The 15024-nt window shown below is 47.3% G+C and overlaps 3 protein-coding genes and 1 long non-coding RNA gene across 7 annotated transcripts; 3 read left to right on the top strand and 1 right to left on the bottom strand.

Annotated features, from left to right (window-relative positions):
* Positions 1 to 352: 352 nt before the first annotated feature.
* On the top strand, positions 353 to 4964 carry LOC109512148 (retinol dehydrogenase 13). Its single transcript, XM_019863677.1, has 7 exons — positions 353 to 992; positions 1133 to 1267; positions 2433 to 2624; positions 2736 to 2897; positions 2978 to 3097; positions 3741 to 3945; positions 4609 to 4964. The coding sequence occupies exons 1-7, from the start codon at positions 854 to 856 to the stop codon at positions 4712 to 4714; spliced, it is 1059 nt and encodes a 352-aa protein (XP_019719236.1). The 5' UTR covers positions 353 to 853; the 3' UTR covers positions 4715 to 4964.
* An 826-nt stretch (positions 4965 to 5790) lies between these two features.
* Positions 5791 to 9476, top strand: plekho1b (pleckstrin homology domain containing, family O member 1b). Of its 4 annotated transcripts, none has more exons than XM_019863667.1 (6): positions 5791 to 6072; positions 6895 to 7041; positions 7492 to 7632; positions 7717 to 7821; positions 8263 to 8361; positions 8455 to 9476. In XM_019863667.1, exons 1-6 carry the CDS (start codon positions 5977 to 5979, stop codon positions 9082 to 9084), a joined length of 1218 nt encoding a protein of 405 aa, XP_019719226.1. In that variant the 5' UTR covers positions 5791 to 5976; the 3' UTR covers positions 9085 to 9476. The 4 variants fall into 4 exon arrangements, with proteins under 4 accessions (XP_019719226.1, XP_019719225.1, XP_019719227.1 ...); XM_019863666.1 differs by having other exon boundaries at positions 6892 to 7041; XM_019863668.1 differs by lacking the exon at positions 5791 to 6072 and adding an exon at positions 6764 to 6792 and having other exon boundaries at positions 6892 to 7041.
* Positions 9477 to 9563: 87 nt separating this feature from the next.
* On the top strand, positions 9564 to 9964 carry LOC109512171 (uncharacterized). Its single transcript, XR_002167468.1, has 2 exons — positions 9564 to 9738; positions 9813 to 9964. It is a non-coding gene; the product is annotated as an uncharacterized LOC109512171 (long non-coding RNA).
* Positions 9965 to 10645: 681 nt separating this feature from the next.
* LOC109512157 (acidic leucine-rich nuclear phosphoprotein 32 family member E-like) lies at positions 10646 to 14798 on the bottom strand. The gene is made up of 7 exons (XM_019863689.1): positions 14587 to 14798; positions 13982 to 14131; positions 13140 to 13262; positions 12918 to 13071; positions 11749 to 11879; positions 10998 to 11067; positions 10646 to 10923 (listed from the first exon to the last, which is right to left on the bottom strand). Exons 1-7 carry the CDS (start codon positions 14644 to 14646, stop codon positions 10847 to 10849), a joined length of 765 nt encoding a protein of 254 aa, XP_019719248.1. The 5' UTR covers positions 14647 to 14798; the 3' UTR covers positions 10646 to 10846.
* Between the last annotated feature and the right edge of the window lie 226 nt (positions 14799 to 15024).

Below are 15024 nucleotides of genomic sequence, written 5' to 3'. Positions count from 1 at the left end.
AAAACACAAACAAAACCAAATACGAAAAAGAGCAAGTCTTTGAGAGCAAAGCATCTGTTAAATTGCAATGTCCAGGTTCTGAGCGGGGCTGCATCGTGACGCATCTCACACACACACGCACACACACACACACACACACACACACGCACACACGCACACACGCACGCACACACACACACACACACACACACACACACACACACACACGCACACACGCACGCACACACACACACACACACACACACACACACACACACACACACACACACACATTGATTATAAATTAATTCAAGTAAAAATTTAATTCATTGCTAGTGTCTCCACGGAGACAAAATAGAGTAAGATCAGTTGGAATACTAATATAAAATAATTTATGTACAGCAGGTACACACATGGTGTCCTCTTTGACCGGAAGTCATGTGTTCATTTCGCCTGTGTGTTTTTTAATCCGATCTAATCAGATTTAATCTGGCTCCGCCCTCTCCATGTTTTGTCCTGGCTCACTGGCCTGCACACCAGAATGCAGCAATCTGAAAGGCAGAACCCTCTATGCACCGGAACACTCTATACACCTGAACAGAGTGTTGAGGAGAACACTCTGTTGACCAGAGCACTTTCTGGCCCAGAACACTATTTAGACCAAAAGACGTTGTGGACCAGAATACCCTGTGGACCGGAAAACTTTGTGTATTAGAAACTGTGAAAACCAGACCATTCTGTATACCGGAGCACCCTGTTGACTAGAACTTTTTTTTTTCAACAAGTATACTTTGAAGACTAGAACACACTGTGGACCAGAGAACTCTGTGGACTGGAACACTCTTTGGAGCAGAGCAGTGTGTCTACGCACACAATGCCAGATGGGTCTGGTTTTCTGGTCCTGCCATGGCCTGGTGTTGGGTCAGAGGCTGAGGCTGAGGTCGAGGTTTCGGAGGGACAGGGAGTTATGCTGCTACGGGGAGGCGCCCTGCTCGGAGCAGTCCTGGTTATCTGTGAGAACAGCATCAGCTGCATGTTACCAATAACCTCGGCTCATTTTATCAAAAATCTGTTTGTGTGTGTGTGTGTGTGTGTGTGTGTGTGTGTGTGTGTGTGTGTGTGTGTGTGTGTGTGTGTGTGTGTGTGCGCGCAGGTGTGGCAGCGTTGCGCAGGTGGATTGGCGGCGGCGTTTGCCGCAGTGGTGAGCGCCAGGATGGGAAGACGGTGCTGGTGACGGGCGCCAATACGGGCATCGGCAAGGAGACATGCAGAGAGTTGGCGAGGCGAGGTGAGCGGGTGGGGAGGACAGCCATCTTGGGAAGGATCTCGCAGGAAGTTGGCACTTTGAGATGACATCATCACTGTGATGTCAAGTGGATCTACCCACGCGCGTGCGCTTGGAGCATCATGACATCACAGGTCAGAGTTTGTGGTGAGGCCCAACAAAGCTGTGTAAGCCGATTAAGCAGACGATTACTTCCTCTTGCCGCATTTAATACTGCGGTGTACTTGCCGTTAAACGGATTATTACTTCCTGTTGTACAGATGAATACTTGAGGTTCTGCAACGTATACAGCGGTACCTTGATTTACGCGTTGTTTGAGTTACCGGCCATCACTTGGGCGAGTTTTTGCTTTGTCTTGTTCGAGTTAAGTGAAAAAAACATGGAGTCATGAAAGTAGTGTGATGCCCTTGTATGTGTGGGCAAGAAGAGCTGCAGTCGTCATTGATTGAACAGGACAAAGAAGTCAAACACAAAATGAGAATACTCGCAAGGAGCTGCCGTAGACCACAACTCTCGCTTCGACGCTCCGATGCAGACGATCGGTCCGAGTGAGACTGAAGCTCCTCATGTCAGTCACTAGGCCACACCCCTTCACTCACACTTGATTCTCATCAACCAGTCACATTTATGGTCCCTGTCGCGTATCTTTCCAATGGTAGATGTGGAAGAGGAAAAATCCAAGCTTCCGCTTATAACTGCAATGACGATAAAACACCAGTAGATGGCATAGGCGAATAGCAGAGCTTTTGAGGAGAAGATAAAGATTAGGCAGTGAATCTCAGCTTGTCTCATCGATTATGAGGGAGATAGATGGAATAGTTTAAGCAGTTTACACTCCAACACCGCATGCATTATGTACCATATCCTGTTAATAGACTATGTGTGGCTGTTGGGAGTAGAAAATATATGAGAGAAAAGATTATGCAATTCATGGAATGAACACTGTGTAAAAACAACTCAAGCTATTTTGGTTTATTAGGAACAAGTCAAGTCAGCTTTTATTGTCAAATATGCTCTATGTGTAACATACAGCACAGATGAAATTACTTTCCTCTCTCAACCACAGTGTAAACATGACGTGCATTGAACACACACATAAAGTGAATGAAGGGGGCAGTCAAAGGCTTGCAGTGTTAGTGCTTTGCAATGGTGATATGTGTCCCGTCAGGCGCCCGCGTAGTGATGGCATGCAGAGATCTGTCTCGGGCCGAGCAGGCGGCAGAGGACATCCGCAAGTCCACGGGCAATGGCAACGTGGTGGTCCGACACTTGGACCTGGCCTCGCTCTACTCGGTCCGGCAGTTTGCCAAAGATTTCCTGGACAGCGAGGACAGACTGGACATCCTCATCAACAACGCCGGTACGGCCGTCTGTCTCACCATTCCTGTCTTGTTGTCAGTCCACCAAGATTTCTGCCCCACTGTTTACCTGTTTTGTCTGTCCGAATGTCTCACCGTGTGTGTGTGTTCAGGTGTGATGATGTGTCCCAAATGGCTGACGGAGGACGGCTTTGAGACTCAGTTTGCTGTCAATCACTTATCTCACTTTCTTCTGACCAATCTGCTGCTCCCGAAGCTGAAGAGCTCCGCCCCCAGCCGCGTGGTAACCGTGTCATCCATCGCCCACAGGGGAGGTGGGACTTTTGACCGCTTAGTTTCCTCTGATTCTTAGCTGACATTTGAGCATTTCTTTGTTCCAAATGTTTGTGTTCAGGGCACATCGACTTTTCCGATTTGTTCTTCAGCTCTCGTCCGTACAGTCCGCTTCAGAGCTACCGGCAGAGCAAGCTTGCTAATGTGCTATTTAGCAGAGAGCTAGCACGCCGCCTGCAAGGTCACACACACACACGCACACACACAAACACCCACATACCCACACACGTCCAGTTTCTTTTTGCTTTCCACACCCCCAAATATTTAGGTATGACAACACAAAGAGGGTTGAACATATCAGCTATTCACAACTAGCAAAAGCTAACAGATACCAAGAGACATTTTTAGAAGTGAACAACCTGCGACTGTCACAAACTCAAGCTTGTGCAAGTTTGCCAATATAGCGAGTCACCCGCAAGATTTGTTTGGCACAATTTCTATGCCGGATGCCTTTCCCGACACAACCTTTCCATTCCACGAACCCATTGCCGAGTTAAGTTTGGAGCTGCGAATGGCAAGTCACAAGCTAAGACCTGCTAAATGAAACCAAGAGCCACTGACTATCAGGCTAAGTTCAAGACCCTTTCAAGTGATTTCAGTGATTTGTTTCTGAATACATGAAAACATGTGCAAAGACTGAAAACAACTTAGTGGCGTGGTGTTGAGCTAACATACAAGTGTTCTTCATCATCGGTCTGGGTTATTTGAGAGTGGCTAAAACCAAGGTGTACCCACGCCCACCAGACTTGACATCTTAGTGCCACATTAGCTGGCGCGGTGCGGCGTGCACTCTCCTGTGATGATGCCGTGCATTTGTCGCTCAGGTTCGGGAGTGAGCTCATTCTGCGTGCACCCCGGCGTCATCCGGACCGAGCTGGGCCGCCACGTGGAGGGTTGGTTCCCTCTGTTGGGGGTGTTGCTGAGGCTACCAGCCATGCTGCTCATGAAAACGCCACGCCAGGGCAGCCAAACCAGTTTGTACTGCGCCATCACGCCGGGACTTGAGGAACAATCAGGAAGCTACTTCAGGTACGGTTGGAGGAGCATGTGCCTGTCCATTAATGCTTCAGCTGTTGTTCGGAATCAGTACCGACTCACACAGCGATCTTGAGATTTTGGCCCTGGATTGTTTCTCCACCCAAAATTCCTTTGTGGCGATTCAACGATTCTCACTCATTCGACTTTTCCGATTTGTTCTTCAGCTTTTCAATAGTGATTTGAGAGTAATTTGCCATATCTACATTTTTCCATATCGGACAATAAGTTCACGCTCAGGCTGAAATGATTGATCGAAGAGCCGAGTCCAACTAAACAACCAGCAGTGTCTGTAAATTTTGAAATCATCCTTTCCCACTGAAATGAATGGAAATCCCATCAGCCTTCCCCAAAAACAACCCTCCCCAAAAATTGCAGGGTTTTTTTTCATGAGAAAATAGCACATGCTATGAGAATGTCCAACTCACTAGACAACAACTCAACAACCGTTCCAAAAAAGTAACAGTAAACTTCAGTTGGGAATGGCGGGAAAAAGCTAAAAGACTTTTTGAACAGTTATTGCCGCCAACCGTCAACTGAGTCGGGTCACTCGTATCTCAAGTATGAAGTCGAGTCATCAGTCAAATGAAAGTTGCTTGCTCCCGATCTTCAAGAAGCAGTGAAAACGCCATTTTCTTTTGGTTGCTTTGTGTTCAGCGACTGCGCCATGAAGGAGGCGGCACCAGAGGGGCGGGACGATGAGGTGGCTGACAGGCTGTGGAGGGAGAGCGCGCTACTGGTCGGAATCAAAGACACTTGCTGAGCTGACCCTCTTTTGGAATGGTGTGACCTCGCTCCCTGGGATATAGCCACCCAGCTAGCTAGCTAGCCTGGCCAGGCACGTTGCTCATGCAGCGATGCCGTATCACGAATTGCATTCAAATACGATATATGAAGATTAGAACTCAAATTAAGGTTGTAAATTAACCTAATTAGATAAGATCCTAAATTAAGATAAAAATGTGGCATGAAAAACATCTGAAGCTAATAAAAAAAGATTTGAAGAACAACTGTCATGTGAAATTTGTTCTGACAGAAGACAAAGCAGTCAAACTCAATCGACTCATGAAAATGTTTTCAATTTTGCCCAAATGTGATGGCGCACTTAATTTACAAAAGCTTGCCCCCACACTGGGTCCTTCTCCCCGTGACTTTGCAGCCTGGCTGGGTGAAGATCCATAACCGTTTTCAAGTCTTGGCCATATGACGTTGTGTGAATCACCATCTTCCCAAAATCAAAAGGTAAGAAGAACCGCATTGAGTTGCTGTTAGCATTCGCTAACAGCTTCTGATAAGCCATGAAGACGTCGACCGGTCTGCACACTAATTGACAAGCGCATGTGCCTCTACCTGGGAAAACTGAATCTATATGGACAACCACCCCTTGGTCCAGTGCAGCCCTAATTGTCGAGGCAATGAAACCTTACTTGCCATTGGACCTGAAGTGTAAGGGGCGGGGTGAGCAGTAGCTCACTTGCATGAGACAGGATCATCCCCTCGTAACAACGGAGTAATCATTTCAGTCTACTTGAATATATTATTTTAAATAAAAATATCAAATCTTTCACATTTGCATTATTTCCTCAGTTAATTATTTCAAACTAATTTTTCGGATTTCATTTTGCTGCACGAACGTTTGAGCCTGTTTTACGTCCTCAAGAAAAAAAAAGTGGTGATTTATTTATTTTTTTACTGGGGCTGTAGTCATATGCTTCGATCAGAGTCTTGAAGGAAGCAGTTGAACTTGGCTTGGTAGCTGGCATTCACCACAGACTTAGCCAGAAGAGGGCACTGCGAGGCTGCCGAGGAGCCGCTGAGCTAGCCAGCAGGGGATGAAAGCCGGGGGTGGGGCAATAAGGATGAGTGAGGGGGAGGTCTGTGGGATGTGATCAGAGCAACCGGACACCGAGCGCTCCAGCGGCTTCTGTCCGCTCACATGACACCAAAGGCCGGCGGAGGATCGGCAAAGTGTGCGGCGTTGCAGGTCGCAAGAGGAGGCGCCTCGATCCGCCTTGGACCGCCACAATGCTCGCCGGATTGCCCGACGCCAACAGCGACACAACAAAGTCAACAACAACAACAACAACAATAAAGAAGAACAAACACTGCGACACTCACACGGTGAGTATATACGCTCACGCATGCACGCACCTCATAAAAGAGAAAAGTTCAAAAGGAAGGACAAAGGACAGAAAGAACGACAAAAGATGAACGAAGAAAGGATTACCTCGTAGCCTTTATTTTGAAATCAAGGAATTTACTGGCTGACCTGAAACCAGCTTCCGCTTTTCAAAATGTCAAAATAAAATAATGTCCGTTGCACAAGCGACTAACTTTTTCCAAGCAGAAAAGTGACTTCAGTAAACACGAAAATAAAAGCATTTATTTTGTCGCATAAAATATGTATTCAAGCCTACATGGATGTGCATTGAAGGAAAACAATCCCGGAAAAAAAACACAAAAAAAGGAAAAAAATATTTCATGATCAAATCCGCGAATATGAATCAACCGATGCCGAATGGGCGGCCCAGCGGTCGACTGGTTCGCACGTCGGCCCATACAGTGCAGGGTTCGATTCCGGCTCCGGCCTCCCAGTGTGGAGTTGGCATGTTCTCCCCGTGCCTGCGTGGGTTTTCTCTGGGTACTGCGGTTTCCTCCCACTTTCCCAAAACATGCATGGCAGGTTAATGGAACACTCTAAATTGTCCCCAGGTGTGAGCGTGAGTGCAGATGGTTGTTCGACTATGCGTGCCCCGCGATTGGCTGGCGACCGGTTCAGGGTGTCTCCCGCCTACTCCCCGAAGGCGGCTGGGATAGGCTCCAGCACTCGCCGCGACCCTTGTGAGGATAAAGCAGATCGGAAAATACAAGGATGGATGTATCTATTTACCTATTGCTCCGAAGTCTTTACAATGTGCAAATATGTCCATTGCTCTCCAGCAGATGGCGTCCATTTTGTCTTGTCAAGCGGACAAGGTGGACAAAGCGGGCTGGCTGCGAAGGTTCTGCGGCAAAGTACTGTTCCGGGAGATCTGGAAGAACCGCTTCGTCATCCTCAAAGACCAACAGCTGATGGTCTGTGAGAAAGAGGTGTGTGGATCGGCATTTGGTCCGGGGGGGGCTGATCATGACCGACACTTGTCACCTCAGCACATCACATGTTGGTTGTGGGACGACAGGACAGACAGACACTTGTCAGGTCGAAACTGTCAACCACTTTCAATAAGAGTCACATTTCACTGAACACACACACACAGTGCATGTGTGAGGGGTGGGGGGGGGGTGGCTTGTACCGAGCTGAAAGGGGGTTAATAATGGATGTTGTTTCCATGACGATAATCCTGTGAAACACTGACTGCGTGGGTGCGTGTGCTTGTTGGACTATAACATGCATGCTAACGATGCTAACTTGTTGGAAAGTGAAAGAAACATAAATACATTTGATGCCCAACACAATTTGTGAGAATAAATGATTGACATGTGAGTGGTTTGAACGTTAAGTTGGAATGCGTGAGCCGAGTTTGGCTGTATGAGCCGCAGGGTCGCGCAGGCGCTGACGAGGTTTTGGACTTGAGCCACTTCGGCAGCTGCGACGACGTCAAGAACCACAAAAAGAAAAGTCGAAGCAAAAAGAATCACAGCAAGTTTACGCTTCAACGATGCTGCTCAGCAAACAACACGGTATGCATGGACGCCGACGCGCGTATGCGCACATGCTGGTTTTTGGGATCCCATTTTGTGTGTACAAGTGTGTTGTTGTTTTAGGTGGTGAGCGTTCTGTTCCTGGCAGTGAGTCCCGAGGACAAAGAGTCATGGATCAACGTGCTCAACGTCGCCATCACGAGGGCCAAGAACAAAATCCTGGATCAGGTAATGGTGGGTTGTCGTGGCCCAAAGGAACGGCCACCAAACAAGCACTCGACCTTTACTGCATCCACAGACAGGCTTTCGTGAAATCAAATGCACACATCAAACCGATCTTGCCCAACATGATCATTCACAATAAAAGCAGGAACGAAGCCCAGCAAAAACTTGATATGTTCAGAATTTTATATATATTATTATTATTATATATTACAGAGTATATACATTACATATAACATATACTAGAAGATGATATGCTATATGACGTTGCACTGTGTGTATATTGTGGGGTGTGGGCTACTTCTACGACGCTGCAGCAGCAGAATGTGTTCCGTGTTGAGACAAAGCAGGCTCAAGGGAAACAAATTACAGTCAAATTTTGTTTCCCAAAATTGTGTTCAATGAACGCAATGAAGGTTACACCCAAATGTGTTGTTTGCGCCGCAGGTGACCACAGACGAGACTCAGTTGTGTCACCTGACCCGAGACCGAGCCAGGATCGGTCATGGTCGCCGCCTGCCGAGCCGAGGGCATCTGCTGGCTGTGGTCAGTCACAAATTCGGACATTTTCTGTTTACTACTTCCAGTTCTGTACGCCATATGGGTCTGCCCCAAGTTGTCCTGGCTCCTTTTTTCCAGGCGTCTTTGTCAGACGGGACCGTGACTTTGGATCTGATTCACGAGGAAGACGTTCCAACACCATGCAAACCCGAGAGCTGCGATTTAGAATCCCCGCCCACCTCGTACCATGACGGGTCCATACCGCATGGCACACTCTTCGTTGGGACTGCTCAAGCCTCTGGGAAGTCACAGAGTCTTCCTCGTGAGGCACTGGCAAAAGAGCAGACAGGTCCCAGCTGCACTTTCGGGCCAGGAAATGAATCCAGGACATCCCAGAAGAACCGCTGCGCCTCAATGGATGAGATTTCCAGCCACTCGGACAAGAACCGGGCTTCGCCACTGCGCTCGGACGGCTCTTCGTCCGTAAGTCGCCTGCGCCGCCTCATCAGCCTCAAAGTGGCACAGACGGAGCAGCTGTTGGCGGCCACACGGGATGCGCCCGAGTTTGACCGCAAAGGCAAAGATGGAAAACTGATAGAGTCAATGGAGGAAATGAGAGTGGAAGCCTCCAACCTCCTGAAGGAAGCACTCGCAGCCCTGGAGCAGGCCCGCCAGGTCCTGCAGGAGGTGAAGGAGCTCAGGGAACTCCACGGCCAACTGGACCAGTTGCAAGAAAGGAACCGGCATCAGCACAATTCCCCAACCTGAAGCCACTAAATGGACAAGCAAACAGTGGGATCAACTAAAAGGAAAACATCAACATCTTCTGTGTCATTCTAACTCAAATCTAACTGAGTGTAAGCTAACAACGCAACATGCGAACTCATTCACCGGGGAATGACATTTTTCGACGCGGATGGGTGCGAGAGCCTCTTACCCTGCTTCACTGTCAATTTAATGTTTGGAAACATTACTGACAGCCACCAGTAGATGGCAGCGTTGCACCATTTCAAATCAGCAGCTCAGTTAGTGACGGTTTGCGTTGTGGTCGTGAACGGAAGTATGCGCGCGCGTGCGCGTGACAAAATACAACAGAGATCTTGAATTTATGACGAGGATGACAGTCGCTATGTAATGAGTCACTCAATCTGGTGAGTTTAGAGCTGCTCACAGCAAGTTTGTCCTGGTAGATGTACTCTTATTTTGCAATCAGAAGCCATTCCTACAGCGGATGTTGCTTTATGTACTCTTATTTTGCAATCAGAAGCCATTCCTACAAGTGGGTGTTGCTTTCGAGAATAAAAGCACCGTGAGATCAAATGTTTGAGGTGTCACAATAGCCTAAAAATATTGTATCCAAGTCACTGTTGTGCTTGATGTAGCCATGGACCAAAGTAAAAGAGGAAACCCGTCAATCTGCTTGTTTCTTCTTCAGTGGAAAATGCCCGCTACATTTGTTTGGGTGGATACAACCATGACAAGAAAAATAACTGGAGTTGGTCCCACGGATCCACTTTTGCATGCATGTTTCCTTGAGTTTTCCTCACCAAAATCACTTCAGTTCTTCTGGCAGCTTTTAGACAAGTCATGTTTTGATTTCTGGGCGTTAGTGACAGCAGGCATTCCGATAAACAAGAAACTGAAGAAACCAAGAGTCTGTCTGCTCAGTTTTTCCATGACTGACCCAAACCCACAAAGTTAGTTTTTGCTGTTTTTTTTTCTTTGAGGCAGTGGGGGGGGGGGCGCTTTGATTTTGTTTAACTGCTGATTACCAAATCCCATATCCCACTGAGATTTTGGAGGTTTGCAATTGTGCACGCACGCAACCATTTTCTTTACTTGTCAACCTTCGTACAATGTTGCAAACAGATGTAAAGACGTCTGCCAGACATCCCCACACAGTTGTAAAGATTGCGAACAGTTTTTCTTGTCACCATCAAATTTTGAACAACGAAGCAACTTTTGGAGACCATTAAAATTGTTGCCCAACTCGCGACCTTGAACGAACCCTGCAAATAAAACAACATTCGTTAGGTGCTCACACAATCGCAAACCTTCGCTGATCAGTGAAGATTATGGCCTTAAAGGACAAAAAGGTCAGGCTGCAGTTCATTTTCCCTGCTGAAGGAAGAGAGTCTATTCTTTGTTTGGGCAAATTTAGTTTATATATATGCAGCCAATATTCTGTGGCTCTTTAAAAATCCGCCCAAATCCTCTGAAAACAGCTGGCTATCATTGAGACCCCAAAGAAAGAGTGTGACAAGTCACGTTGCTTGTGGCAGTTTTATTGAAAAACAATGGCATCATGTGACCATTTGACGATGCTAGAAAACAACAAAAACACCATAAAGAAAAAAAAAAATCAACTGGTGGGACTTCCAAAGTTAAAAGAGTTCACTTGTATTTACACACCAGAACCAGGACCAAGACCAGACCAGGACCAGCTGATCACCAACTGCGTTTCCTGTGCCACTGAGGGGACACGGCTCGAAGTCAGCAAAAAAAGTGGGCGGGGCCTGGTGGCACTCAACTATTGGTCATCTTCATCCCCGTCTTCGTCATCGTCGTCGTCTCTCTTCCTCTTGTCGCCTCGGAGAGCCTCATCGTCTGAGAAGCCAATGACGGTGTGAGCCTTCACTTTTGGTTTCCCTCGCCAATTTGTTTGTTTCTTGCTAACTAACCTCCATCTGCATCGTCCTCCTCCCCGTCCTCCTCCTCCTCCTCCACGTAGTCGCCGTCGTCATCCTCGTCCTGAAGACAAGTGGCCGTCAAAAGAGGGTCCCACACATTCATCCATTGGACAGTTTAAAGCTCTGGATGATTTTTATTTTTTTTCGGTGGCTTCTGTTGTCGAAAGTGCAACTCAGCTGATGTGCATTGCTTAAGGGGCTCTTTATACTCGCACGTAACGTGTGGGCGATAACGTCCGTAATGCATCACATGACCGAAGCATTGTGCTGCGCGGCACGTCTGTGACGCGTTTGCGCCACAGGCCGCAGAAATTGTTGTAGCGGGTAGAATGCAGTGCACATTCTCTCCCGAGATTTCTCCAGGCCTCTTTTAATGGTCATTTATTTGTTACCACGGAGGAGAGGATCCGCATCATGCAGCTTGTTGCTGCTGCTGCGAAGCAAGGTAGCTTGACGGCAGTGTAGGCGGTATGCACGCGTGTCAAGAAACCTACACATGTGCATTCCGCCTACACTGCCTTCTTGATCGAATTCGCAATCCAAATTAAATTCATCATCTTGGTGCCATTGTTCTAGTGGGCGCCATCTCCATTGTTGTCGCATTGCTTTGTTCGGCAAACTAAAAATGGTTATTTAGGTTATTATTGTATGCTCTTATCAACAATATCATGAGTGATTTTTAAAAATCCCTTTTGAGTCTTTTTTTTGTGAGCTCTCAAATTTACTATATGAAGTCACCCACCTGGATGCCTTCCTTCATCAGGTATGACAGTCCGACTTCCTCCTCTTCCTCCTCCTCCTCCGAGACATCTTCATCATCATCGTCGTCATCATCGTCATTCCCACCGTGTGGACCGACGCCATCATCCTCGTCTGCAACACAACAGTCCACTAAACCTGTCAAAAATCGCCCAGGACGCACACTTCCGAGTCCCTATGCAACTCTTTCAGTGCAAACAACGTCAAGGTATTTTGTAACGTGAAGTCTTTTGTGCGCAACCGTTTTTGTTTGTTTGCCGTGTTTGCGTTTGAGTCCAGGGATATCAAAGTCATTTGAGGAGAGGGGCCATAGTCACCCCAACTTGATCTCACGTGGACTCTGCAGGCAATGTTACCGCGAATTATGCATGCTTGACTTCACCCAGTAAATATGAGAATGTTCTCAAATTCAAAAGCTTTACATAAGATGATGCTAAACATTCACATTCAAAGACTTTGGTGGTAAATATTAAGTCGGCTAACCAAAGCCGTTTGGTCATTGCACTGATTTCAAAAGCAGGACGAAAGACGCTACATCTGTGTCACAACTCGTCACGTAAACGTCTAGACTTTTTTTTTTAAAAATATCGTCAAGCCATAATGTTTGGGTTCCTCATCTCCAATCAGCGCTTGGCATTGAGTTGGACTTTCTGGTCACAAGCGTACAGTGCTGTGCTCCGTTGGTAAAGGAGGGGAAAAATTTAAATTACCTATGCCAAACAAGGCACATGCCAGCCAAACCGAAGCGTTTTCAAAAAGCCTCCCAGCCTTAGTGGGAATGTTTCTGAATTGTGGCAGTGCCTGAAAATACATAAAAATATTCCACCAAAGCAACCTCTTTGGAACCGAAGCTGCTGACTTGGTATTATTTCAGCGTCTTCAAGTATTTATTTGTTTCCATGCAACTTTGGTGCAAAAGTGGCACATCAGCATTCAATGAAGGCGGCTCCCTTTTCTGGGGCAACTTTGATCCTTCACGACTGCATCAACATCGAGCAAGATCTAAAGTCACAGCCAATTTCACAGTCATTAAAGCGCCCTCCAGTGGACAAAAGCATGTAACAACAGCTACCCGTTGACCCAAATTGCAGTGACTATCATCCCTTTGTCCGGACACACGCACATTTGACGAGCAAGCAATGGGAGTGTTACCGTTGTCCGAATCCGGTGCCTCGTTGTCGTGGCGATCATATCCGTCCAGATAGCTGACGTTCGGCAGGAGGCGGAAGACAGCGTCACGGTAGTCGTCCTGCGTGCTCACCTCGCAACCCGACACATCCAAAGTCTTCAGCTTCTTTAGGGGTTCCTGTGGGCGGTCGGGGCCACGTCAGGAGAATTCTGACTGCGCAGCGATGACTTCCTGTGGGTACTCACCAAAGCCTCCAGGGCGGCCATGTTGGCGATCTTGTTGCCGCTGATGTTGAGGTGCGTCAGGTTGGGACACTTTTCGGCCAGTGCCTCCAAACCGCCACAGATGGCGTTGCCGCTCAACTCCAGCTGACAAACAAAGAGCGCGCACGTGCCAGAAAAGACATGAGGCAAGCAGCAATGCATTGTGGCAACAGGAATTGTCAAAGGCAATGGTTGCTTTCACATGTTCTGATCTTGGAACTTTTATATTCTCACTTCCTTTTGGGCGCAAGTTTCATTTTATAGACATGCAAAACTTGATGGTAAACTGACAACATACACACAACTTCAATGTTGGGAGCGGCCACAATTTTTCAGCAATGCTATTCGAGGGCCCCATGGAACCACGCACTTGCTAACCACATGCATGACAAAAATGCGACTTTAGATATGGACAACATGCACATGCATATGTGCAAAGCATATGCTCTTAATGGTGTTCATTTTTCGTGAGACATTTCTAATTATCCCAAGCCAACAACAAAGGGTTTGAAGCAAACAACAAAATCACCAGATATTGTGATTCCCCTCATGAGGACAAAAGGATCAGATGATGGATGAATGGATGGGTTTGAAAAAGTAAAAACAATAACTAAGAATATAATATATATTTTTAAATGAATCAGGGGTCCACTTAGGGTGTGGTCATGAGCCAGGGCTACCTGCCCGTTACGCACGCAACACACGTGGAAAGTGTTAAGATGAAAGAAGTTTGTGTTGGCGAGTTCAAAGAATTTAAATGAGCACCAGTAAAGCTTCCATCTTTGCACCCCACATTACAGGAAGTGAGTGCTGGGCTGCCCCACCTTGTGTAGTTTGGGTAACGAAGGCAGTTTGGAGAGGGACTTCAGGCCCACGTTGGCCATGCGCAGAACCTCCAGACTCGAAAACTCCTCTGTCACGCCATCCACCTCGCCATCGCCCGAACGACATGTGTCCAAGGCCAACACGCACACCTGCACGACAACAACAGACAGTTCACATTTGAACAGCTTGTGTGCTTGTGGGCGTGTGTGTGTATATATCGTGCTCAGTGGTTGTCATGACAACATCCGACTTTAGAAAGGGAGTTTGTGATGGACGAGTCCCGGGAGACGGTCACCAGGGTAACCAAGCCGTAAACGGAGGCGGTTTCCCAACCGGAAGTGAGCGAGCGAGCACGACAACAACGTTTTGGCGCCAAAGACAAGCCAAAGTGTGGTTTTTCAAGTCACGTGACGAGAAGTGGAAGGCGCGAACGCGAAGCTGAAACAATGGCGGCGATGCGACGGAGGGAAAGAATACAAACGTCGACGTCCGAGTCCACAACCACGACTCGGACTCCATGTTGCCACATTCCTAATGAGGCATTGCGAGCAAAAAAAGGAGACAACAAAAGGAGACGTTTGATGGGCCGTCGCCGTTCACGCACCTCAGCGGGACTTCTGTCCTTCAGCTCCAAGTGGACCCTCTTCTTCATGTCCATGTCCATCGTCAATGTCTCAAAGTTGCCGAGAGCAAAAGAAAAGAAGTCAAATGAAACGTAAATGTGACGCTCGCTGTACGTAGAAGGCCAAAAGCACTCAGCTAGACCGCCATGTTGGACGCTCGCCGTCAAACCACGCCCCTCCCCGCCAACGCCAATAGAATCGCCTGGAACTCTCCTCCCATTGGTTAATCCATTCACGAATCCTGCCCTCACAAAAAGAGATTTTATATTGATAAAATCGTATACAGTAATGCAGTTTTACATTAGGGCCATCTTGTTGAATTCGTTTGGAGAGGAAATATTTTTGCTGGACACAAACGAGTGAAACTGTGTGGAATATTGTTACATTAATATTCTAAACAGGTGTAACATTACACAAAT

The sequence above is a fragment of the Hippocampus comes genome, unplaced genomic scaffold, assembly GCF_001891065.2.
Source record: "Hippocampus comes isolate QL1 unplaced genomic scaffold, H_comes_QL1_v1.1 scaffold249, whole genome shotgun sequence".
NCBI classification, from domain to species: domain Eukaryota; kingdom Metazoa; phylum Chordata; class Actinopteri; order Syngnathiformes; family Syngnathidae; genus Hippocampus; species Hippocampus comes.
Note: the sequence above shows the minus strand (reverse complement) of the source record. Positions and strands in the feature narration are given on the sequence as shown.